Source organism: Lepidochelys kempii, chromosome 3, assembly GCF_965140285.1.
Source record: "Lepidochelys kempii isolate rLepKem1 chromosome 3, rLepKem1.hap1, whole genome shotgun sequence".
Lineage (NCBI taxonomy): Eukaryota > Metazoa > Chordata > Testudines > Cheloniidae > Lepidochelys > Lepidochelys kempii.
Window position 1 is genome coordinate 67426870 of NC_136382.1, and position 27520 is coordinate 67454389.

Genomic DNA, 27520 nt, shown 5'->3' on the forward strand with positions numbered 1-27520 from the left:
AAAGTGAGTCAATTATTATAGATCCTTATACCACCTGATGAGATTTAGCTAACTGGCATTGCTGAAAGCAGCAGGAGGAGAGACACTCTGGAAACTATAAATAAGGAGTCACCATAGGAGATAGCAGGGAGCGATCTGAAATAGAGGAGAGGAAAAAGTTGGAAGAAAAAGGGAGAGAAAGAGACCTCGGACATGAAGGGTGTAGAAAGAGGAAAAAGAAAACAATGGGAAGAGGCCAAAAGAGAACTGGAACCAAGGCAAGGCTTGAAGTCCAGATCTCTGAACCATGGTGGTGTATATAGCAACACCTCTGGGGAAGGCTTAGGAAACCTTCACGTTACAAGGAGTTATTTTCAGCTATTTACACATTTCCTAATTTCACAATTACAGCTGAAATTGGGTATATCTGCTCTCAGTCAGGTAGCAATATTTTTCGCGAAAAATCTCAAAAAAAACCCACCCACAATATGCCATTTACAAGCACAGAAGTGAAAAAATGCAGCTCTTCTGGTAAGAAAAATGTTTGCAATTTTTTTTCTGAACAGCGTTAGCACCTTAGCAAGTGGCCATGGACACTTTAAATTTACTATGATAGCACCACAAGATGTACCTTTCATTGCTTGGTGAAAGTTAGATTTGATTTGTCTAAATTATACCTCATGCAGGCTCCCAAAGTTCCATTGACACTCCGCAAAATAGAGTACACAACCCGAATGGAAATTTCCATTGAAGGAATTGTCAGGATTCCAATGGACATACTCATCCTTAAATGAAGTGGAGTGAAATTGCAGATTTAATAGACAAAGGATTGTGGAATATAATCTGAGAATGGGCATATGAAAGAAGGCAAGGCTCCATGGTCCTGTCTTCTTCCACAGGCTATGGACTGGTGCATAAAGAACGAGGCAAAGGTCTCAGTCACACTGATTACACCACTGTGCTGCACAGAGCATTCTACTGCTTCCAAGCAAATAGCCAGATGTGGCAGAGTTTTCATTTTTCTTTTTAAAGAGCATAGGAAATTCCATACATAAAGACTACAGTTAAGAGAACGTCAAGATTGCAAAGCAAAGCACTGAAAACTCAGGAATGGATGAAGTTAAGGTTGCCTCTGCCACCTTAACTCTATTCCCTTTTGATTACTAAAAAGACTGTTGTATTGCATAAAGTGATTACATATTACTTTTTCTGCAGAACCCGTGCTTTATTTAGGCCCCAATTCAGCAAGTAGGCCTACTTAACTTCAAGCATGTAAGTAGTCCCACCAGCTTCAACAGCACTACTCACATGCTTAAAGTTAAGCACATTCTTAAGTACCTTGCTGAATCAGAGCCTCAGTGCACACGCTGGATGGTGATGTGGTAAATTTGCACAGTGACTGGGTCCGGGTCCAAAGCATCCTACCCCATTCACTCCAACAGATATACAATCTGTGGCGAATGAGACAAGAACCTGGTGGAGATGAAGAATGGTGGTGCTGTTAAGACACTGGACTAGGACCCCGGATTCTAGTTCTAGTCCTGCCTCTGCTATAGATTGTGTGTGACACCACGGGCAAGAAACAGCCTCTCTATCCTCATTTTAGAGATGCAGAACAGAGGTACAATACTTGCTAACGTCGCAGGGGTGACAATAAATTCAGCAAAATCCTGAAGAAAAAGTTCCTTATTCAAGGCAGGTGTTGGATGGTGTGCAGTAGCTAAGGTGCAGGGGGGAGGGGAAGGAACATACATGTCACATGTTGAACAACAAGGATATTAAAACAGTTTTTTACCCCAAGAACTTCCCCGTTCGTTCACTAGGCGCCGTCTAACCTGCACATTGAGGCCTGAAGTCCGGCAGAAATTTGACTAAGTACAGACTGTATTTCAATGCATACACTCACAGGGCAAAGTTAAGGCTGCCTATGCATTATAAGTCACATACTTGGATTGGCTACATTTAATAAATTATGGATGTCACTTCACACTAGCTATAAAATTAGCACAGTTTGCAGTTATTTAATTATAGTTTCATTTTAGTTTAGCTAGTAAGTTATAGAACAGTTTATTTCAGTTAAATAATATATTCACATACACATGCATCCTTTCATTTATTGTTGCTCATCTGGAATGTCTTAAGAAAAATATCTATATTTTGCTCTGAACTGAACAGGAAACACAGTCCTGCTCCACACTCCAGGAAAAAAAGACCAGTTTTCTAAATTAACTAAATGAAATAAAAATCTTAAATGAATCCACATGCTCCATAGAATCTCTAGGGATAATAATTCCATGCTCTAATAAGAATATAACAGTAGGAATCTATTATCGACCACCTGACCAGGACAGTGATAGTGACGATGAAATGCTAAGGAAAATCAGAGAGGCTATCAAAGTAAAGAACTCAATAACAGTGGGGGATTTCAATTATCCCCATATTGACTGGGTAACACGTCACCTCAGGACAAAATGTAGAGACAAAATTTCTCGATACTTTAAATGACTGCTTCTTGGAGCAGCTGGTACAGGAACCCACAAGGGGAGAAGCAACTCTCGATCTAGTCCTGAGTGGAGCACAGGATCTGTAACTATAACCTTGGAAATAGTGACCATAATATAATAATATTTAACATTCCTGTGGTGGGAAGGACACCTCAACAGCCCAGCACTGTGGCATTTAATTTCAGAAAGGAGAACTATGCAAAAATGAGGAGGTTAGTTAAACAGAAATTAAAAGGTACAGTGACTAGAGTGAAATCCCTACAAGCTGCATGGACACTTTTCAAAGACTCCATAATAGAGGCTCAACCTAAATGTATACCCCAAATTAAAATACACAGTAAAAACTAAAAAAGAGCCACCGTGGTTTAACCACCATGTAAAAGAAGCAGTGAGAGATAAAAAGGCATCTTTTAAAAGTGGAAGTCAAATCCTAGTGAGGTAAATAGAAAGGAACATAAGCACTGACAAATTAAATGCAAAAATGTAAGAAAAGCCAAAAAGGAGCTTGAAGAACAGCTAGCCAAAAACTCAAAAGGTAATAAAATGTTTTTTAAGTACATCAGAAGCAGGAAGCCTGCTAAACAACCAGTGGGGCCCCTAGACAATCGAGATACTAAAGGAGCACTTAAAGACGATAAAGTCATCGCAGAGAAACTAAACGAATTCTTTGCTTCAGTCTTCACGGCTGACGATGTTAGGGAGATTCCCAAACGTAATCGTCTTTCGTAGGTAACAAATCTGAGGAATTGTCACAGATTGAAGTGTCACTAGAGGAGGTTTTGGAATTAATTGAGAAACTTAACAGTAACAAGTCACCGGGACCAGATGGCATTCACCCAAGAGTTCTGAAAGAACTCAAATGTGAAATTACGGAAATATTAACTATGGTTTGTAACCTGTCCTTTAAATCAGCTATGGTACCCAATGACTGGAAAATAGCTAACATAACGCCAATATTTAAGAAGGGCTCTAGAGGTGATCCCGGCAATTACAGACCGGTAAGTCTAACGTCAGTACCGGGCAAATTAGTTGAAACAATAGTAAAGAATAAAATTGTCAAACACATAGAAGAACATAAATTGTTGCGCAAAAGTCAACATGATTTCTGTAAAGGAAGATCATGTCTTACTAATCTGTTAAGAGTTCTTTGAGGGGGTCAAACAAACATGTGGACAAGGGGGAATCCAGGGGATATAGTGTACTTAGATTTCCAGAAAGCCTTTGACAAGGTCCCTCACCAAAGGCTCTTACGTAAATTGTCATGGGATAAGAGGGAAGATCCTTTCATGGACTGAGAACTTGTTAGGAGACAGGGAACAAAGGGTAGGAATAAATGGTAAATTTTCAGAATGGAGAGTGGTAACTAGTGGTGTTCCCCAAGGGTCAGTCCTAGGACCAATCCTATTCAAACTTATTCATAAATGATCTGGAGAAAGGGGTAAACGGTGAGGTGGCAAAGTTTGTAGATGATACTAAACTGCTCGAGATAGTCAAGACCAACGCAGACTGTGAAGAACTTCAAAAAGATCTCACAAAACTAAGTGATTGGGCAACAAAATGACAAATGAAATTTAATGTGGATAAATGTAAAGTAATGCACATTGGAAAAAACCACCCCAACTATACATACAATATGATGGGGACTAATTTAGCTACAACTAATCAGGAGAAAGATCTTGGAGTCATCATGGATAGTTCTCTGAAGATGTCCACGCAGTGTGCAGCAGCAGTCAAAAAAGAAAACGGGATGTTAGGAATCATTAAAAAAGGGACAGAGAATATCTTATTGCCCTTATATAAATCCATGGTACACCCACATCTTGAATACTGTGGACAGATGTGGTCCCCTCATCTCAAAAAAGATATACTGGCATTGGAAAAGGTTCAGAAAAGGGCAACCAAAATGATTAGGCATTTGGAACGGGTCCCATATGAGGAGAGATTAAAGAGGCTAGGACTTTTCAGCTTGGAAGAGAGGAGACTCAGGAGGGATATGATAGAGGTATATAAAATCATGAGTGGTGTGGAGAAAGTGAATGAGTAAAAGTTATTTACTCGTTCCCATAATATAAGAACTAGGGGCCACCAAATGAAATTAATGGGTAGCAGGTTTAAAACAAATAAAAGGAAGTTCTTCACTCAGTGCAGTGTCAACCTGTGGAACTCCCTGCCTGAGAAAGTTGTGAAGGCTAGGACTATAACAGGGTTTGAGAGAGAACTGGATAAATTCATGGACGTTAAGTCCATTAATGGCTATTAGCCAGGATGGGCAAGGAATGGTGTCCGTAGCCTCTGTTTGTCACAGAGTGGAGATGGATGGCAGGAGAGAGATCACTTGATCATTACCTGTTAGGTTCACTCCTTCTGGGGCACTCGGCATTGGCCACTGTCGGTAGACAGGATACTGGGCTGGATGGACCTTTAGTCTGACCCAGCATGGCCATTCTTATGTTCTGCTAAATCGAACAAAAACTGTCTGCATTCAGTCCTTGCCCAGGTTTGGCCCTCTATCCCCAGACAAGCACCACAGCAGACAGAGTGATGGAGTTTTTTAAAAAATGAAGGCAACAGTAGATTTGAGAATGAACAGATTAGCCAAAGTACTGGCAAATGTGAAGCATCAAAAGTTTTAGGCTTAGCATTTTAAACTTACAAACCATTTTAAATCTACAAAACATTAACATACATACAAATGTTTCACAGTACCTTTCTGCCTGGCTTTAACTATGACTTCTATGTGTTTCATTGCTGCCTTTAGCATTTTCTTTGTTATAACAGATGGAATGTCCACCTAAAAGAATAAATTTTAAATTAAGGAAAAAACCAATTCTCCCAAAGTTATTAAAATAGATTACTATCAAAAGTATGTTAATGCAATTTATTAGTAAAATAATCTATTCAAAAAAGTAAGATTTGTTTTTATCAAAAGTAACCACAGTAATTGACAGCATGCTCATTTTCATGGGAAAGCAAGGTACTTACAATTACTAGTTAATACCGTAGAATTCCTATTTTATGAACCATTTGGGGACTAAAGTTCATAACATTAAAAAAATCAAAATATTGAGCTTTTCAAAGTTAGTTGTAGTAGATAAGGTGCAAAAGTTAATTTACTCGTTCAATGATAATGTACATAAATGGTAAAAAATGTATGTAGTGTGCATATTACGATCATACATAGGCTTGGCAGAATTCAATTTTATTTTATTTTGTAATTTCAATATCAAAGTTCAATTTTGAGCATTTTTTTTAATTTATTGAAATTTTCACAGTTGCTGGAACTTACGGGAGGCATTCAGACAATGGAGAAAGATCAGACAATTATTTAATGACAGCAAATGTTGAGATTCAACAAGTTAAAGCTTTTTATTTGTTAAAAATCATGAATTGTCAACATCACACGTCAAAATATACAAAGTAAATATCCTTAAATAAACTTTAATAAGTTCTCAAGGAACATTTCTTACTTTACCAATCTGCACTTTTCTATTATTGATGGAATACTTTTTCAGCAGTTTGTATATCGTGAAATCAATGTTTACCAATATTTCTCGATAAAAATCGAATCCCTCCAAGTCTTGTCATACAGTACTGTAGGTACATACTGTACTGTAGTGTCCTGTAGTAACTAGTGAAATAAATCATTGATTTTTTCTTTGGGGGATAAAAATGGTTCACTTAACTGGTTGTTCATTATGATTGCTGTTTATAAATTTGGGGTTCTACTGCATTTAGAGTATCCGACAAACATCCTAAACATCTTTAGCATATTTACTGTCAAAATGGAAATCTGTTGAAGTATACATCTGTAGTAATAATAAATCTTAACTCAATCATTTTAGAATCAATTTAAATGAAACCTCAAGTTCTATTCCACAAGGGCTGTTCTGGCCACTATCAAGGCAATACGCACTCTCCAGCTTTGGCTCCTGAGCATTAAGGCCAACAAGGACCAAGAGCAAAGCGACGGCCATACTCAGTCCACAAGCAGAGGGTATCCTGTGTCACTCATTCAAGTTCCTCAAGCCAACCAGCCACAGAGTTCCAGAGTGCCGAGTCCAGCCCTCCTCATGCACAAAAAGAAAAGCATTTAGGAGAGTCAATAAAGGGGCGGTGGGGTTTGGGGGCGGCAATGAGCGCTACCTTTCTCCTGACATTTCAAACCAAGACGATTTTACAGTACAAAGTCTAAGCTAAACAAAAATAAATAAAATGTAATGGATGGGATTTGTCCTTATTGTCTTCACCCATTTTAACTCGTGTTTAAATACATTTAATCTGAGATTTAGACATATTTATTCCAAGCAATTAAAAACAAGCAAAGACTTATCAACTAAGGCACAGCACTTCAAAAGATAACTGAGGCCACAACTACACTAGAGCTTTAAATCAACTTAAGTTCTGTCAACAATCATAAATCACTTTAATAACATCAGTGGAGCATGTCCACACAATGCTCCTTGTGTCAGCTGAGCATGTCTACAGTGGTTGCTCTTGCATTGACAGAGAAAGTGTTGAATTACGGGTAGCTAGCCCACTGTGCAACTCGCTACCCTCTGTCATCCTCTGCTGCTGGGAGCTCTGCAAACAGATGGCAGTGCATCACTGGAATGTGCTTGCTGCCCCGTGATGCAGTTCTTTCCGTCCCATCATTCCATGGATTCCTTCTTTGTTTCACGCTGTTTTTCAATAGACCTCCAACTCTGCCTGTCAGCATGGATCCTGAGCTTCTGACCATTGTGGTGATAAGTGTTATGAACACAACACGGCTGGTCCTACAGCATTTCATGAGCTGTGAAACAGATGCCCACCCTGCTGCCTGCCATGGAAATGAATCATTCATTATTGCTGCTGACATTCATGGACCAGCTTGCCATAGTGGACAACCAGCACTGGATTTAGGAAACAAGCACTGAGCAGTGGCATTGCATCATGGTGCATGTATGGGATGAGAAGCAGTGGCTGTAGAACTTTCAGATGTGCAAAGCCACCTTCCTGGAACCGTGCGGTGCTCGCCCCAGCGCTGCAGTGCAAGGACACCAGAATGAGAGCTGCCCTCACTGTGGAAAAGTGAGTGGCGATCCATGTGTGGAAGATGGCAACTCCAGTCTGCTACCAGTCAGTCGTGAATCAGTTTGGAGTTAGAAAGTCCACCATGGGGGCTGCAGTGATGCAAGTGTACAGGGCCATTAATCACCTCCTGCTACGAAGGACTGAGACTCTCGGTAATGTCCAGAAAATAACATTGCTTTGAGGCAATGCGATTACCTAACTGCAACAGTGGGAGAGATAGAACACATATCCCAACCATCTTGCAATGGAGTACAACAACCAAAAGGGCTACTTCTCCATGGTCTTGCAGGCACTCGTGGATCACTGAGGCCGTTTCACTGACATTAATGCCAGGTGATCAGGGAAGGTGCATGATACACACATCTTTTGGAACACTGGACTGTATAGAAAGCTGCATGCTGGGACTTTCTTTCCAGACCAGAAGATTCCAATGGGGAACATGCAAATGCCCACAGCAATCCTTGGAGACCCCACATATCCCTTGCTCCCGAGGCTCATGAAGCCTTACCACTGGGAACCTAGACAGCGGCAAGGAGCACTTCAACAACAAGCAGGTGCCAAATGACCATTGAATGTGCCTTTGACCGATTAAAAGGTTGCTGGTATTGTCTTTTTGGCCGGCTAGACCTCTGTGAGGAAAATATTGCGATGGTCATTGTGGCCTGCTGTACTCTATAATATTTGCGAATCAAAGGGGGAAAGTTTCCCCAGGGGTGTGCTATGAGGCTGATCAGCTGGCTGCTGATTTTGAGCATCCAATACAGGGGCAATTAGAAGGGCATACTGGGAGGTTATTCAAATCAGGGGTGCTTCGAAGGAGCATTTTGACAACAATTCCCAGTAATGTGTCCATATAGAATGCATTCGGCCAGGCAATGTTTACTTGCCACCATGAATTACCTGCGTCATGCTTGCTTCTTGAACAATAATTGCAAGGAGCACATATTTTTACCTATAGCCAATGTGTTTCAATGTCAGCACTGAATGATTTACGTATTTATCTATGCATTTCACAAATAAAGACATTTAATTTCAAAAAGACTCAAGTTTAATAACAGGATCAAACAAATGTTTGGTCAAACAGGGGACATGACAAAGAACAGTCTCACGGTTAGGGCTCTCACAGCTGGGTTTAACTCCAGCTTTCATTGGTAAACTCCAGACATGGAGTGCACAGGTACTGTGCGGGACTGGGAACACACAATGAATGCAGTGGGGGAGTTTGGGAAGGGCATGGACAGGAGTTCTGTAGTGGCTGAAGGGGGAGTCGGGCACAGATTTGTTGTGATTGCAGGCTAATGAGGGACTTCAACATCTCTGTCTGGTCCTTGAGATGCTTTGTCATCCGCCCCGGCCCCTATGTCCTTTCCTGTCTACCCAGCCCTCAGTCTTTCATTGTCTCCCTCCACGCTCTAGTTTCACTCTGTGCTGAAACTGTTGACTGCAGCGCTTGGCCAAACACATACTCCTTCTGGGTTGGCACTTTATCTGATGGAGGTGCTCTGCCGGTATAGAGGAGTGTTCTCAAAGGCACATCTGCAGAAAGCAAACAAACAATGAAAAGAGATAATATTGCAAGTGCACTCACAGCTATGAATCACAAAAATAACACCTATTTCTCACTATCCCTCCGCTAGCACACAGGTCTCCACAAGTCTCAATTATGGTTAGTTGGCAGAGAAAGGGGCAATTGGCAAGGGGAAAGGGACAAACAGTGGTTTGGGAAGGGGGGCACTAAATGACTAGAGAGCCTATTCTGAATACCGGTATCCTTTTCCACAGGCTAGGGTAATCAAACCTGATATCTCTCTCCTAAGGGCAATCCAAGATGTAAGGGAGCATCTCCTGCATGCGTGTGGCTTCAGACTGACTCCGTGTACTGCTCACCTGTGTGCCACTCTAGTCCCTGCAGAAATAATTGCTGGGTGGCGCGGCAAAGTTTCCTACAGTGGGGGCAGAAACAAGGCAGCTCTCCCAAGGAGCCTTCGGCAGAGGATTGCAGAATACCTACAGGAAAGTTTCCTAGAGATCACTATGGAGGATTCCTCAGACATCCCCATGTACATTAACAAAATTTTCCACCATGGCTCCACTGCCTAGATGGACAGGCTCTGTTATTAATTTCTGTCTCTTATCCCTCTTCTACCATATAACGAAGTACATGAGAGCTCAATCTCCTCTCACTGTGCAATATCAAAGCAAAATGCACACTTACCAAAGCTCCCCTCTCCTGCCTCCAGAGTGCAGGGACTGGCTAGACCCCTCTGGAGTGGAAAAGAGGTCCTGACTCTCCACGCCACCAGATAAGCCTGCCGTGGGCTCCACATCATCCACCACTTCCTCATTAGGGTTGAGTCCACGGGCTGCTTCCTCCAGTCCCTGTTAAGTATCCACGGGCCTCTTGGTGGGGAAGGTGGGGTCACTGCTGAGGATGGTATGCAGCTACTAATAGAAGCAGCATGTCTTCGGCTCCTCACCAGAGCGACAGTTGGCCTCCCTTGCCCTCTGGTACACCTGCCTCAGTGCCTTGATTTTAGCACGACACTGCTGCTCGTCCCTTTCGTGCCCCTTCTCTTGCATGCCACCAGCAATCAGCCCATAGGTATTGAAATTCCTACAGCTGGTGCAAAGCTGCAACTGCACAACCTTCTCTCTCTGTATACTCAGCAGATCAAACAGCTCCGGTGTGCTCCATGCGGGAGCACGTCTGCTGAGTAAAGCTGGCCTGGTCAGCTGTGAAGATGCTGTGTCAACTGTGCCAAGCAAACAGGGAGAAGAATTTCAAAAACTCCCAAACCTTTAGACAGGGGAGGGGCATAGTTACATAGTTACCTATGTAACTTCAGGGCAGCAGAGTTCAAACTGCTGACCAGAGCAGTCATGTTGGGCATAGTGGAATACCTCCTGGAGGCCAATTAGGGCAACATCACCAAGTGAGGTGTCTACACTGATACTACATCGCAAAAAGCTCTATGCTGTTTGTCAAGATGGTTTTATTAAGTTGGCAAAGCAGGGGAGTTACACTGACAGGATGAACATTTCAGTATGTACACCTCCACTGTTTTGTTGATATAACCATGTAGTGTAGACAAGGCCTTAGAAAAGAAATGTAAATCTGCCACCTTTCACAATGTATTGTATTCTCCCTCCTTCCCCCCAAAATAAGTCCAAAATAAGTCCATAAGAAGCATTACAGTACACCTGAAACCTTTCAAGAAGGAAATGAGTTCTATGTCACAGATCATTTTCACCTGACTATTGAGGCATTAAAAGTAGATTGTTACAGAGGAAGGAATTTGACAATTTTCTTTGTAAGTTGCTTACCAAGTCAGTTTCTAAACCCAGTACATTCAGTGATCTACACATCACAAAACCACCACTCCAGTCTGTCCACTTCCATATATGTAAATTTTCACACTCTGAATTACATGCAGTGTAGTTGTAGCCCTGTCAGTCCCAGGAGATTAGAGAGATAAGGTGAGTGAGGTAATACGTTTTATTGGACCAACTGTTGGTGAGAGACACAAGCTCTCAAGCCACACAGAGCTCTTCTTCAGGTTTGGGAAAGGTACCCCCAGCAAAATGCAAGGTGGAACAGATTGTTTAGCATAAGTAGATAACATATATTGTAACGCACCATTTAACGTAGAGTGTCCCATTAACACCTCTACAGTCATAGTACAAAGAGCAGGTTAGTGGGTTACAGATTGTTGTAATAAACCATAAATCCAGTGTCTGTTTAGTCCATGATTTTTAGTGTCTAGCATAGTAATGAATTTAAGTTCCCAGGCTCATCTTTTGAAAGTGTTATGCAGGTTTTCTTTTAGGATGAGGACTGAGATGTCAGATATTGAGTGATCGCTTTGTGAAAAGTGTTCATCCACATGTGAGAGGGCATTTTTGTCCTTTATCATTTTCCTAAAGGAGTTTACTCAAAAGCATAGCGATTACTGTATCTGGTTTCACTCACATAGTTGTTATTGGGGCATTTAGTCCATTGGATGAGGTACACTACACGTTGTGATAGGCATGGATCCTGAAAGGTGCGTTGGGGATGTTGATCACTGTAGCAGAGGATATATGTCTGTAGATTTCGCATCCAATGTTCTGGCAGGGTCTGGTGCCACTTTGAGTTGGTGTGTCCTGGTCTGTATGGAGCTTGCTTTTGTTGATTTAGCTTAGAGAAGTTGAGGGGTTGTTTGAAGGCCAACAGAGGGGGTTCAGGAAAAATTTCTGTCAGGATAGGGTCCCCATTGAGTATGGGTTATAGTAGTTTGATGGTATCCCTTATGGGTTCCAGTGTGGGATGGTATGTGACGGCTAGGGGTGAATGGTCAGAGGGGGTTTTATTTCTGTGTTGAAGCTGGTTCTCTTTTGGTATTTCAGTGGACTGTTCTATGATGCAATCTACTTCTCTGGTGGAGTGTCCTTGTTTGGTGTAGGCAGTTTTAAATGTGTTAAGGTGTATATCCTGGACTTTCCCCTTGGAGCATATTCTGTGGTCTCTGAGTGCCTGGCTGTAGATAAACAGTTTTCTTGCTGTTTGGGTTGGTTACTGGATCTATGAAGGTAGGCATGGTGATCCATGGGTTTCTTGGATATGGTTGTCTGTAGGGTTTTATTGCTGAAACTAACTGTTATGTTCAGAAAGTTGATGCTCGTGTAGGAGTGTTCCAGAGAGCCTTCAATGGACAGGTGATGGTTGTTGAAGTTGTGATGGAAATCTATGAGTGAGTTTAAGCTATCTGTCCAGAGGATGAAAATATCATCAACGTATCTCAGGTATTTGTTCAGAAATTCTTCAAATTGGCCCATGATGAGTTTGGCATATTGAGGAGCCACCCTAGTACTCATGGCTGTTCCCATAGTTTTGACAAAATGTTTGTTGCTGAACGTAAAACTGTTATGGGTGAGAATGAAATGGATGAATTTGGTGAAGTGTTTGGAGTGAATATCTCAGGGTTGTCCATTGTCTTGCAAGTATTTGAGGCAGGCAGCTATGCATCATTGTGAGGGATGTTGGTGTATAAGAAATGACATCCACAGTGGTGAGGACAGTGTTCTGAGGAAGGTTGTTAATATTGCAGTTTATGGAGAAAAATCAGTTGTGTCCTGGAGAAAGCTGGCCCTTTGTGTGGTTTGAGGGTGGTTTCTAAGAGTCTCGATATACTTTCAGTAACAGTGCCGTGGTCATATATAATGGGTCTGCCTTGGTTCCCTTTTTTGTGTATCTTGGGAAGCATGTAGAAGGGCACTGGGGTGGTTTCATGGGGGCGGAGTTTGTAAAGTTTCTCTGAGTTGTTTGAGGAAGGATTGGATATCATCCTTAAATTCCTGGATAAATTGTGGTCTGGGGTCATCTTTGAGTTCTTTATAGTAGGTGGTGTCAGAGTGCTGTTGGTTAGCCTCGTTAACTGTCATCACAGTTGAGGACTACAGTGGTGCCTCCTGTCTGCTGGTTTGATCAGTATCTGATGGTTAGATTTCAGGGACTTTTATGGCTCTTTTTACCCTATGACTGCAGAGATTTTAACGGGTCATTCTACCTTGAACGGTCCCTTACAATATGTGCTAACTAAACCACCTCTTCCACCTTGCGTTTTGCAGTGATGCTGCAAGTACTTTCCCCAGACCTGAAGAAGAGCTGTGCGTGACTCAAAAGCGTGTCTCTCACCAGCAGAAGTTGGTCCAATAAAACATATTACTTCACTCACCCTGTCACTCTGAATTACACTTTTGTGAGCTCCAAGACCTATTATTCTGTCATCTCACTCACGCACACAGACTCCACCTCCCCTGCAGAATTCATACAGCTCAAGCTATCACGACGACATCTAATTGTGTGTTATTTAGAGATATTCGCAAAACTTTGCGCAAAAAAACACAGAAAATAAGTTTAATGATACTACATCAGATACAACCTTAATACAAAATTTATGAACTAATCATGTATAAAGGGGAATGTGTTTTGATTAAACTCCTGTACCTACTAAAGCTATGTCTACACTAAAGACCTTACAGCAGCACAGCTGTACTGCTGCAGCTATGCCACTGTAAGGTCTCCTGTGTAGCCACTCTGCCAACAGGAGAGAGCTCTCCCATTGGCATAATTAAACCACCCCTAACAAGTGGCAGTAGCTATGTCAGCGGGAGAGCACTATCAGTGAAACTTATATTGGGCGGGGGGGCGGGTGTGTGTTTTTTTCAGACCCCAGCTGACAAAAATTTCATGGACAAAAGTGCTAGTGTAGACATAGGCTAAGCTTCTGCAATTCTCCACACAGCATCTAACACTTAACACAGCTTAACTGCCACAAAAGATCAAATATCTTTTTGCTCTCAGCCAAGCCTGACTGAAATTATTATAAATCTTTTGTTCCTGACAAGAAAGGTGGGGAATTTGGGTGATCTTTATTATTCTAATTCACAAAGGATACGTTTAAAAGATGTTTATGCTAGATTATTTCAGTTCATACATAACCATTTCCTTCAGCTACCTGTATAATAAGGTATTATCACTGTCATATTTAATCTTTTCATGTATGATAGCAATGGATCAAAAAGTCAACTAATAACTCCCAAGTATGCTCAAGTTACATGAATTAAAATTCTAAAGTAAATTTAAAGACTTATGCTACATTTCCATTTTGAAACATTTGCTTCACTTACAAACCTTTATGCTTTCCCCACCATAACTTTTAAACCATCTGTAGTACCACAAGCATGTTAACAAGCAAGACATCCAAATCTGATATTCAGCTAGGATTGTGTCAGGTTGTTCACCAGCTACTGCAGCATGTGTGGTATACCTCGTAGCTCAGGAAATAAAATGTATTAATAGTTGTTATTGAGGTGGAATAACACCCTTAGGTAGCTGTGTCAGCAGAGGGGCCAGCACTGAATGGGCACGGAAACTGAGCTTGCTTCTCACTCCTGATTGTTGTAGGCAGAATAGAGGTACTTAGAGATAAGTGCATTTTGCAGGAACTGAGACACATTGCCACAGAAAGTTTCCTTTGCATATACTGTACCTATTTAAAGGACAGAGGGTGGTCAGTCCAAACTTTTTACAGGAACTAAATTCACGTACAAGTTGCCATGACATGCCCCTTCCTGGATAAACATCTTGTTCGAAACTGATGTCTGAGTCACTAGTACAGCCCTTTTACCCCTATAATCTTCCTCTCAGGACACTTGCCTGTGAACATCGGGCAATGCTGGATGCTATTTATATTTCTATTTCAAGAGCCCTGCAGATCTCTTCAAAACCCCACTAATGTATTCCAACTCCAAAATCTGTTCTTTTAAAAAAATCCACTAAACGTTTACTGTGGTTAAATACAAAAAACAGAACAATCATGTCTGGTAATACCTCCACTTCTTATTCTTATTACAAGGAAAATCTGATCTTATAAAATCCTGGCAATATTTCCCTTCCTGATTGCAGACCAGCTCTCCCACCTGCTCTGAAGAGAGGGAGCAGGATCACAGAAGCCAACTGATGATCATTCAAATTTAAAAAAAAAAAAAGTTCTGAATGAGCAGTTTAGGTGGAGCTCCCATACAGAAGTCCAAGCCTCTGTGTTTCTGTGCACCTACATACAGTATGTGTTCGTTGGTCTTTGTCCAGCAACATACCCCCATCACACAATTTTACTTAACACTTATATCAAATGACTCCAAGTTAGCATAGTCCCTTCTCCACACAAGTCACATCTACTGGGATTCTCAGAGTGAGCTATTTGAAGCAGTTATCCTCTTACCAAGTATAAAAGTATCTTCAAAGAACCAAAGCACAGATGGAGAACCAGGTGGTAGCTACAAGAACTACAGCTCCCCAATATCTAGTACTTCTCTCTACTCCCTTCAAATGAATCACCTTAGAAACAGCCAATGCAACATAGAAGATAGTCTTGTGCCAACACAAAGCACTACTAAAACAGCAGGAACAAAGACTTTAATTTGCAAGGATTCTATAGGATTGGGCTGTGGCCAAGAGTACCATGGGAGATAAGTTTCAGAGGAAGGAAACTGGCATAAAGAGGAAGAAACTGTCAAATGTAATTCTATATAGAAAGTACAATATGTTTCTTTTGGTAACATAATTAAAAGAAAGAAGATTTATTTTGGCATTAGATACTATTTCTTACATATAAAATCATGTTCTCTCTCCATGCAATTTTTACCTTGTGAATTCTGCGAATTAATACAGATGCAAAAAACCTCAATGTTACTCTCAGCTCATCAACGAAGGACTCATCATCAGTTACATCCCTGCGAAGTTTTAAAACAAAGTAAACCAAGGAAAATATTTAGTTTGAACTTTAACCCATCCATGTTACATTTGACACTTACAAAAGAAAGAATAAAACCATTAAAAGGTGGCACTTGAAAGCATAAGAATTATCTCCACTCTAAATGAAAGCACAAAAAGTGGGCAAGGCCAGCTGGTGACTGGTCCTCTATTCAAGCATAGAAACATACAGACACCCCAATATAGTAGATATATTTGCACTTCTAATTAGCTGTGACTTGAGAGGCATGGTCAGAGCATAAGACTAACAGCCAGGAATTATGTTCTAATTCCTGTTCTAATACTAACTAACTGAATAATTTTGAGCAAACAACCACCTCTAATTCACTTTCCCCATATGTTAAAAAAAAGATAGTTACCCAGTTAGGTGAGACAGAGTGAGCCTAAATTAATGTTTGCAAAGCTTTAGAAGAAAAATGCAGTAACTGTTCAATATTATCAGGAGAGCTGGTTGAAATTTTGCATTTCTATCTAATGACAAATTCTGAAATTTCAAAATGTTTTGTTTTGATAAGGTCAAAATGTTTCTACTTTTATATATTATAGTATAGTTCTGATCATTTCCTGTAAAAAATTAGATGAAATTGGTACATTCCGAGACAAGATTTTGATTGTGTGGAATCAACATTTTCTGACAAAAGTTTTCCCACCAGAAAGTTTTTGGCTAGCTCTAATTATAATACAATATGCATGTTACCTGTAGTACAGCATTTTTTGGAATTCTCATTTGTTAAAAATTGACCAAAAGTATATCATCCTATTGCCCTCCCAAGTAGGGAAAAGCATGTTAGAGCTCTAATATACAAAATATGCATGATGGTAGAAGATGGCATCAGCTGGTGAGGCAAAGGAAAAATCCTCTTGTGCCCAGTTCCCATTTTTCCTGCCTAAAAGGGTCTAGCTGGTGTCAAGGAAGTCTGTGCTCCTTTCCCTTGACAGGAAGATATCATCCCAGAGTCCTTTCCCACCCTAAACTCTGGTCCAGCTGCTCTAGCCTGGGACAGAAAGAGATCCCAAACCTGTCCCATCATTGCAATCTGCCCCTTCCTACAAAGCTGTGTCTTCTGAGGGCCTCATTTTCCTGTTTGGGACAAATGGATTTCCCCAAAGATGCAAACCGAGAGAAGGGATGAAAGACTGGAACGGGAAGAGAAAAAAATCCTAGAACATTAGACAAATTCTGCCCTAAAGACAGTCAAACATGCTAAGAAGATTTGCCTTTAAGTAAAAATAAGAATTTTTGTATATTGCCCCAAGACTTTAAGCAATAAACCATAACTTCATAAATTTTCCCCCACCCCGAAGTGCTAGTTCACTTCTTTTTATTATCACAATGCTAAGGTGTTCAGAGGACCCAGTTATGACCAGGACCCCACTGTGCTAAGCACAACATGATCACATAAGAACTTTTTTTTTGGAACCTGTGATTCTTAAATGTAATATCTTCAATCTAAGTTCTCTCTGTCAGTCTGACGTAACATAAAAGATACAATGCCCATAGATTCTCCACCGATTTTAAATTATAAAATATTAAAGACAGCCACCTATATGGCCTCCTTAAATTTTATTTTATTTAAAAGGAGCTCTGCAAAATGTCCTCTGGATTTCATATACTTGAAAGTTTAGTCAGCTAATAAACACCCAAAGATTATCCATTTGGTGATGTACACCACAGTGTTTGGGCTCCCTCTGTTGTCCTGCAGATAAGTGTATAGCTTTGTTCAGTATATTCAAACCAATATTGACACACCCAAAGCAAAGGCATAACTAAACAGAGACATGCAGACTTCAGTCATATTTAAAAATAAATGAGATAAATAGAACACCCTGTAAAAAAATTCTGAACTTCCAGTGGGTAAGACTGACAACGTAAAATAAAAGATGAGAGTAGCTGACTGATTCTTTTAATGAACATCACCTTTAAGAAGGGGAAAGTCAAATTCAGAGTTGAATTAGGTAAATCCAGTGTTTTATTTGTTTTAGAAATTAAAATAATCTTACATCATGGCATTAATATGCACCAAGAATTGAAATATTTAAGTTATTTTCCTTCAAAGTGCTTAGAGTAATATGCCTTTAAGTTAAAAAAACAAAACACAAGAAACCCATATAGGCCCCAGTCTTGCAAAGACTTATTCACACTCATGCTTAACTTTAAGTATGTGAATAGTCTCATTTGAGTTTAACAGAACTATTCACAGTCTTAAAATTAAGCATGTGTAGAATCTTTGCAGGGTCAAAGCCTTAGCTCATATTTTGAATGTATTTTCCTTTTTTTTTTTAAAAAAAAAAGGATAAAAACGTTTATTTTTAGATTAAGACACTACATGAAATACCGGGTCAGAGGAATACTTTTAGTTTAGAATCATAACTCATAAAAGAAGATTTTTAAAGTTCTTACAGTTTTTGAACCTCTTATGGTTGCAGCAAAAATGTGTCTTTTTCCAGGAAAGCCTCACTAAGATACAGTGTTTTTATAGTTTCAATACAAATTTCACAAAAATCTTTGTAATATTTTAAAAATTTAGAACAAATTGATCCACTCTACTTAACTAATAAGATATAAAACAAACTAAGGTGATAACACTTATATTGAGAAAGTAAAAAAAAAAGTCTTTGTATTTTATTATTTTTAACACAAAAACTGAATATGTATTTTGTAAAGGACTGTTTCCACTATACTGCTTTGAATGAAGGGTTATTATTAGAAGAAAAAGTAATTTGTGGAAAACTCATACCTGTACCATGGATAAACAAAATTTTCCAGCACCAGTTCAAGCACCTGTGTAGAAAAAAGACAATCACATTACAAAATAAGGGATCTATTTATTCTATATACTTGTTCGAAGAACTGAAAGAAAAAAAATACACAAACATCTTTTCTAACCTCACTCAATGTGTACATTATAACTCTAAAACAAGAGATTAAAAGTGGAGAAACAAAATGAACTGGCTAGAGAAGAATATGTTAAAAAAAGGGAAGACATCTAGAGGAAAGGAGAAGAGGAATGTATTTCTAAGCAAACACTGTAAGGCTGAAAGCCATAGAGTCAAATGCTCTATGTAGGACAAGCTTTCTGTGGGCCTCCAAAGAAGGGACCAAGGCTGCCAGGAAGAGGAACTATGAGAGTACAGGTCTAGGGATGAAGCACTCAATACCAAGCCAGAGCAGTGAGCCTGGGGACCAACTGAAAGAAAGCAAGACCTTGGAAAGTTAATGTGCAACCCATAAGAGGAGAGTCTTAGAAAGCAGTGATCAGATGACCAAGATGATATCTGTCTCCGAGATGAGGAACTGATCCCAGGTGATAGAGAACATACCCTGCCATGCTGCTGCTGTGTTCTGGATTGCCTCAAGGGCCCAGTCTGACAATGCTAGACAATATGATAGCTTATAGGGTGCTTGTCAATCAAACTGATGGAGGGATGAATTGGACTGACAGGTGAAAGAACCATCCCTCCCCTCCTGCCCAAGAAAGTAAAGCATTATCCCTTAGGTCTATTCTTTAAGAACATGGAACCAAGAATTAAAAAAAACCCAAAGAACTAATGATAAATTTATGATAGGAGTTCTGAACCAGGTACACCACTGTCTTTTGTGATGCTGGCTACAGACATCTCTGATCAGCTCTCTTTCACAATGACACATTAGCATGGTTTATGCCACAAAGCATCTCACAAGTGCATTGATCAAGAGGTAAGTAAACCTACACTGTAAATATATTATTGGTAGATCATTCAAGTAAGCAATTTTTCAGTCAGATTTATTTTATGCAACTTGTGACATTTAAAACTATATCACATATCACATCTTGAAGTCAGCCCAAGATGAATTGGACAACAGAACACAGATTTTATGCAATTTACATGAGTTGCAGCATCATTCTATAACTTAGAATTTGCAATGAAACATGGAAAATCATGCCCCACTCCAGCACCAAGTCTTCTCCATTCTGTCTTCTTTCAAGCTTAACTGGAGTAGTGAAGGCTGTAAAATTCATGATTCTCTAAGGCACAATGCTGTAGTATTGCCATACAAACAACAACTCTGAATACCATACACCACGATCCTCCAGGATATTCTCACTGCATTTATTTCCAAAAAGACTTCTTAATAAAGATTCTACATATGTTAATCTCTTGATGGGATTGAACTACAAGTACTAATAGGTTTGCTAATCAGAGCTCTTCAACTCATTCTGCTCTCAAGATACACACTGTGCATTGTCAAGATGCTGTAAAAAAGTCAGCTATTGCATAAGAAAGTGCAATATTTTTTTTTTAAATATGCACTCACATTTAGGAAGGAAATAACTCTAGGCGATAGGTAATAAATAAGTTCTTCGGGTAATCATGGCACATCTTAATTATTGGTAATATTTAATATTTTAAAGAACCCAAAAACATGCTGGCTCCTTCTCATAAACAAATGCCCCCATCTTAGAGAACTTAATCTAAATTTAGGTCATAATAGAGTGCATAACAGTACGCTGGAAAGAACAATGGATAAGAAAGAACAGTATTTTATTATTTAGTATTGGTAGTATTGTAATGACAGTCCTGGACCTACCTTGGAGCCTCAGTTTAAATATACACTCATTTTCATAGTTAAGGTCCCAAGACGCTATCATGATAATCTAGTCTGACTTCCTGTTCCTGTACAACACAGGCCATAGGATTTCCCTGAATTAATTCCTGTTTGAAGTAGAGCATATCTAGATTTTATAAATTGCCAGTGATGGAGAATCCACCACAACCCTTGGTAAATTGTTCCAGTGGTTAATTACACTCATTTAAAAATCTGTGCCTTATTTCAAGTCAATTTCTCTTGCTTCAACTTCCAGCCACTGGCTCTTATTATACCTCTGTCTGTTAGATTGAAGACCCTTTTATAATAAAATTTCTGTTCCCCATCTAGGTACTTATAGTCTGTGATCAAGTCACACCTTCATCCTGTGACACTCTGTACCTCGGAAGAGCACCCTGCACCTCCATGTTCGTCCTTATAATATGATCGTGTGGTATCCAGTGCAAAGTTTGCCATGTTGGGTGTCTTCGGACGGCTCATGGTACACCGAGCATTGTTATAGTAATGTTATAGGTTGTAATTTCATGTATATAGTTATGAGGCTGAAAACGTGTCCTCATGGCTTAAAACAAGCCCAGGCAAAATCTCCCCAGGAGCAGAGGGGCAGCTCACACCTCATCAGGGCATGTGTGGGACAAACCCAGCCCAGCTTCACAGGAACAAAGGACAATGGCCTAGGCAGCAACAAAGGATCTGCTGGTCAGTTCGGCACTACAATGAGGTAATGCTCACCTGACTCTGAAGCTGGAGGGTGGGGCAAAGCTAAGAGGGAAGAAAGAACATGATAAAAGAGAGAGACTTTTGCCATGCTTTCTCTCTTCCACCTCCATCTACAGACACCACCCCCAAGCGACTGAAGTGCTGATCAAAAGGGGAGAGCCTGGCTGAAGGGCAACCAGCCAGCCTGTGGTGAGAAACCTAAGTTTGTAAGGGCACTGAAAGTGTTAAGATCAGCTTAGAATGCATTTTGCTTTTATTTCATTTGACCAAATCTGATGTCTTGTGCTTTGACTTATAATCGCTTAAAATCTCTCTTTTACAGTTAATAAATTTGTTTATTCTACCTGAAGCAGTGCGTTTGGTTTGAAGCATGTCTGAGACTCCGCTTGGGATAACAAGCTGATACGTATCAATTTATTTGTTAAACTGACAAACTCATATAAGCTTGCAGCGTCCAGTGGGCATAACTGGACACTGCAAGACGGAGGCTCCAAGGGTTGCGTCTGGGACCGGAGATATTGGCTAGTGTCATTCAGTTGCACAATCCAAGCAGCGACTGGCCAAAAGTGCTCATTTACATAGCTGCGAGCAGCTTACATGATATAGAGCAGGGGCGGGGCAAACTTTTTTTTTTTCCCAAAATTGTATGGAGGGCCGATTAGGTGAGGTTTTGTCTCCCCAAACAGCCAGGCATGGCCCAGCCCCCACCTCCTAACCGACCCCCCTGCTTCTCACCCCCTAACAGCTCCCCTGGGACTTCTGCCGCATCCAACTCCCCAGCTCCCTGTCCCCTGACCACCCCCGGACTATGCACCCCAACTGCCCTCTGCCGCCCCATCCAACCCCCGCTTCTTGACTGCCCCCCCCAGTCCCCTGCCCCCTTATCACGCTGTCTGGAGCACTGCTGGCTGGCAGAGCTACAGCTACGCCACCCAGAGCACAGGGTCAGGCTGCGGCTCTGCAACTGCGCTGCCTGGCTGCCCAGAGCTGCAGGGGAGGTGGAACAGTAGGGGAGGGGCTGGGGGCAAGCCTCCTGGCCCAGGAGCCGGGCAGGAGGGTCCCGTGGGCCAGATGTGGCCCATGGGCCATAGTTTGCCTACCTCTGCTATAAAGGCTGTGCATGAACAGCCCGGGAGTGGGGGTTCTTACAGCAGAGCAGGGTAATGCTGGCTCCCCGAGTCGTGGATTGGAGTGACCTAGCAGATCACCGGTCCAGATAACACCCGGGAAAGATCACACACTCTGTCTGACAAGATAAGCAGATTGAGCTCCTTGAGGGTCTCATTATGATGCATGCTTTCCAGTCCTTTAATCAGTCTCATGGCTTTCTCTGAACTCTCCAATTTTTCAACATCCTATTTGAATTGTGGACACCAAAATGGGACACAATATTCCAGAAGCAGTTGCACCAGTGCAAAATACAGAGGTAGTATAATCTCTCTATTCCTCCTTGATTTCATATTTTTTAATACATACAAGAATTGTGATGGACTCACTTCTGATGTCCAAAAGTAATGATGAGTCTTAAGGAGGGATCTGAATGATAAAACCTTAGTTTTGGATTTCAATGCACTGAAATCATGTCAAATAATTAACATTAACTGACAATTAAATAACAAAAAGAAAAGGAGTACTTGTGGCACCTTAGATTAAATAACAGTTACCTCTGAGAGAGAGGCATCAACCTTGGAAGACACTTGTAGATCCAACCATGGCTGGTAGTTTTCTAGAAGCAATGCAGGTCTGTAAGAAACCAAGAGAAATAATACAATATTTAATAGAAGGTTCTCTCACCCCAAAGTACAAGATGTAACAACTGTTATGATAAGAAATGCCAAATATTTAACTTACCTATGCCTTTTGCATTTGACATTACCACATACAGCACAGCTGTGACCTTGGGGAAATAGCTCCTGCAGTTCTAATTGCTAAGAAAGAGAAAGTATTTAACAAATCTCAGTTTTTCAAAATCCTCTCTCTCAATGCATTTCTGCATTAGCCAATTTGCTTTTACTGTATGTGATTAAAATAAAATTAAATTGCACAAAATATCATAGATGGCTTGATTTTTTTGGGGTGTGTGGGGGGTGAATACAAAGATAATTAAAAAGAAAAGGAGTACTTGTGGCATCTTAGAGACTAACCAATTTATTTGAGCATAAGCTTCATCGGATGCAAGTGAGCTGTAGCTCATGAAAGCTTATGCTCAAATAAATTGGTTAGTCTCTAAGGTGTCACAAGTACTTCTTTTCTTTTTGCGAATACAGACTAACACGGCTGTTACTCTGAAAGATAATTAAGTTAGTAAAGTACCAAATGGAAGCACCTGAATTTAAGAAACTAACTTACAGATTAAAACTAATCAATATAAAACATTGTTCTAAATTCAGCAGAAAGGTGATTTAGAATAGACGTTTCTTTTTTTGAAACTTTCAAATTCATGTAAAGCAGGCGGAGTGTGGCCAGTAAGATATATTCTGAATTCATTTTGTCAAAGGAAATGCATCTCTTTTACAAGCATCATGCAGGTTTAGGATTTAAAAAAAAAAAAATGCAACTATTACAGACACTCTAAAAGCATTATACAAGCTGCAGCTGAATTACCCACACTGACGACTGCATATTTCAAGCCTTTAAGTAATAAGGCCCTAATCCTGCAAACACATTTACTTAATTTTACACATGTAAATAGTCCCATTGGGTTCAACCCAAATATTTGTCAAATTAGAGCCTTCATTTGTATTTGAAGACTGTTCACCACAGAAAGTTACAAGTTAATATCAACTACATTCACCACTGTTACATTAACAGAGCATAACATTTTCTAAAATTACTGGTTGTACATATTGCTACAAAATAAATGGAGAAAAATTAAACAAACGCTACAAAGAAAAATTAAATTTACCTTGGGTTTATATTTTATTGTAAAAAAAATATTTGGCAAGAGAGAATCTGGTCCTAATGAGCAGTAGAATGTGACAACGCCAGCAACAAATGACCAGAAGATCATTAAAATGTGAAGATACCTTGTAAACAAACAGGAAAAAAAGAACTGTATGACAAGGTAGACAATACCATATGGTATGTTTACAGCAGAATTTTTCAGAATGACATATGAACACAAGTATTTCTTTTAGTGACTACTCTACCAGAAATTAACTGAAATACTACACCTAGCTCTATCTCAGGAGTTCTCAAACTGGGAGTCACAACAGGTCAGGTCAAGAAGTGGTTACATGGGAGTTGTGAGCTGTCAGCCCCTGGTTGGCAGGGCTGTGGCTGTCAGTCTCTGGTGGGGTCACAGTCAGCCACTGAGAGAAGAGGGATGTTGCACTCAGAGGCTTGCTGCGTGGAAGGGGTCACCAATACAAAAAGTTTGAGAACCACTGCTCTGTGTGTTCATGAAAAGAGTGTGATAATAATCGGAGCTGCCAGTTACGTAAATCTAAGCTGAACTCATCCACAGACAGGACTAATAAAACAGCAATACTAATACAGTAGTTTACTTCAAAGCATATTACAAATATAACTAATCCCCATAACACCACTGGCATGCAGGTCTATGTTCAGACTAGACAACATTTCATCTCTTCTTGTTCTAATATTGACTGACAATCCAATAAATTAAATATATTTTACATTTACTTAATAGTATCTTTTAAGCATTAAAATATGACTTTTTAACCCTACTACAATAGGTGGTGAGCCTGAATACTAATTTTGTATAGGGACACAGCACTCTCTACCTTCATGCTCTGTGGGAATTGTTTACATTTGTGGGGGTTTTTTTAACAAGTATTGAGTTTAGTAACGGATGATGAAATAAGGTTTTAGTCAGTATCATAATGACCTCTTGCAGAGCTGTGTAGGATGTAGCTGATAAATGTCTTTCTGTCCAGGAACTTTTTGTTAAATTTTAAGAAACCTAAACTAGCACTCTCCTCTTAGGGCATGTCTTCACTAGCAACATTAAAGCACTGCTGCGGCAGCACTTTAACGTGGCTGTGTAGTCGCGGCACCAGTGCTGGGAGAGTTTAAAAAAAAACCCATTGTCTAACTGCCACTTTTCAGCACTCAGGGGGTATTTTTTCACTCCCCTCAGCAAGAAAGTTGCAGTGCTGTAAAGTGGCAGTGTAGACACGGCCATAGTCTCCCAGTAAATGTAGTTTTATCAGCGTTAAGTCTCACACTGAAAATGCCTCAGGGCAAAAAGTATGCATGTGTGCCCTGTACAGCACAGAATCAGCACCAAGACTTTATTAAGCCTGTACTCATTTCTTTACAAATAACGGTTGCTCATACCATGTACAATTTATGTTTAATAATTTGGGGATGGGTATGTTGCTATTCTGGATTGCAATGCACACAGAGCAGGGAAACTCTGGAGACTGAGGTCAGAAAGGAGTGTGACCAAAAAAACTGAGTGAGACTACGCAATCACATGCCGGGGGCACTAATAACAACACACTGATATTGACCCCCAAAGTTATTTATTCACAGCATAGGTAAAGAAGAAGGCTGGCTGACAACAGTATGAAGGGGGATGTGAAGCAAGCGTGGGGTCATGGGAGGGTAAAGATAGAGGGTGTCACTTTCTGGCTCCCTTTCTCCCACACAGTTTGGCCCCTCGCCACAACTTTCCCTTGAATTGCTAGGCGCTAATACGTTGCCTCTGGGAGGGAAGAGGATTAAGAGGAGAGGACGCTGTTTGCCGCCTCTCCTCTAAAGTTAAGGGGATAAACTGGACACCATCTGAACTAAGCCCTCATTTTCCCTGCTTCCCAAAGTGCCTGGGCTGTGTCAGGGCAGCTGCTCCTGACCGCGGGCACCGGGCCGCACATGGGCAGCAGACGGAGCTAAGCCCGTGCCTGGGGGAGGGCTGAGTCGTCCCGGCCTCTCCCCGCCCCCAGCAACCGGGATGACAGCGCCACGCAGCTGCCCCGGTGGGGCGCCTACCGCTGTCCCCGGGCGAGCTCCCGTCCGCGCAGCCCGTGGGACAGGGGAAGCCAGTTCCCATCCCGCCCTCCCCAGCCGGTGCAGGAGAGCTGCCCCCAGCGCCCCTCCCGGCCCGACGACCCCGCTGCAGGCGAACAGCCCCCACGGGCCCCGGCCAACACGTAGGGGAGCGTCTGCCCTGCTCCCCCACCCCGGGCCCCGGCCTCCCTCCCAGACCCTTCCGCGTCGTGCCCAGCAACGGCCGCCCTCGCAGCCGCCGGCTGCTGGGGAGGGAGCAGGGAAGAAGCGGGAAGGACGCGGGCCCAAGGCGGTGGCTGTTACCGGTTCAGCAGGAGGGTGGCCGCGCTGAGCCCCAGCAGGATGCAGCAGAACAGCGGGTACTGGCGGCAGGCCTCCCGCAGCGCCTCGAGCCCCCGCGCGCGCTGCCTCAGCCGCTCTCCCGCCGCCCGCGCCCACCCCCACCCCATCGCCACGAGGGGCGCGGCGCACCCAGCGCGGAGACCCTCGAACCCACAGGCTGGGGAGGGGAGCAGGGAGCCGCAGCGCCGCTTCCGCTCTTTGTCATGTGATTCCACCACCACGTGATTGCACTAGCGTGCGTCGCGTTCGTGCCGTGCGTGCAGCTCGGGGCGCCGGCCGGCGCCATGGTGATGGGGGGCGGGGCGCTAGGACCTAGCTTCGCTGGAGGCGGATGGCGAAGCTCCGATAATGAGGGTCGAGCCGAACGGCCCCGGCCCCTGTGTACCCCAAGGGCTGGATGGGCCCTGCCGCCCCGCGGTCGGGTTGGCTGCGCGACGCCGCTGCGAACGCCCCGGCCCCACCGCGGGAGACGGGGCAAGGCCAGGGCTGCCCTCAAGATGGCTGCGGGGGGCGGGGGGGTGCCGGCTCAGCCCGGCGGCGGGGAACCGGATTAGCGCGGGAGAAGCGGCCTGCTCCCCTCGCCGTAGCGAGAAGCGTGGCGGCGCCCGGGCAACAGGCCCGGCGCAGGGGGCAAATTCTTTGCTATGGCGCGAAGCAGCGGGAGCGAGGCCGCCGCGGTGGCGGATATCGCTGTGGCGTGCGCGGGGGTCAGGCGGGCGGGGCGGCCCGGTGGAAACAGGGCTGCGGGAGGAGCCGAGAAAATCGATCCGCTTCCCTTTCTTAGTCGTTCACCCGCCAGCAGGCGCGGGCCACGCGCGGCGAGCCCAACAAGCCTGTACCGGCTGTCGGCCTGCTGCTGGCTCCATGGTCTCCGCTTCAGCTGCTGTGTCCTGGGATACTTTCCCCCTTTTTTACATTTTGTTCCCGTTAGGAGCCATTTAGATTCTTGGCTCGAGAGATCCCCGTGTGAGAGATGGGTGTGTGGGGAGTCCCGTTAGTGCACACTTGGCTGCCTTGTCCTCTAGC

The 27520-nt window shown here is 42.2% G+C and overlaps 1 protein-coding gene across 6 annotated transcripts in view; it reads right to left on the reverse strand.

Moving 5' to 3' along the window:
- The window catches only part of SNX14 (sorting nexin 14), a 78783-nt gene extending 52072 nt beyond the window's left edge, over positions 1–26711 (reverse strand). For all 6 annotated transcript variants that reach the window (XM_073336597.2, XM_073336596.2, XM_073336595.2 and 3 more), the window contains exons 1-7: positions 26456–26711; positions 24084–24204; positions 23030–23106; positions 22843–22921; positions 18609–18652; positions 15743–15830; positions 5190–5274 (exon numbers count right to left, since the gene is read on the reverse strand). In XM_073336597.2, coding sequence (XP_073192698.1) covers positions 5190–5274; positions 15743–15830; positions 18609–18652; positions 22843–22921; positions 23030–23106; positions 24084–24204; positions 26456–26601 — 640 coding nt within the window. In that variant the 5' untranslated portion in view covers positions 26602–26711. The remainder of the gene's footprint in view (positions 1–5189; positions 5275–15742; positions 15831–18608; positions 18653–22842; positions 22922–23029; positions 23107–24083; positions 24205–26455) is intronic.
- Between the last annotated feature and the right edge of the window lie 809 nt (positions 26712–27520).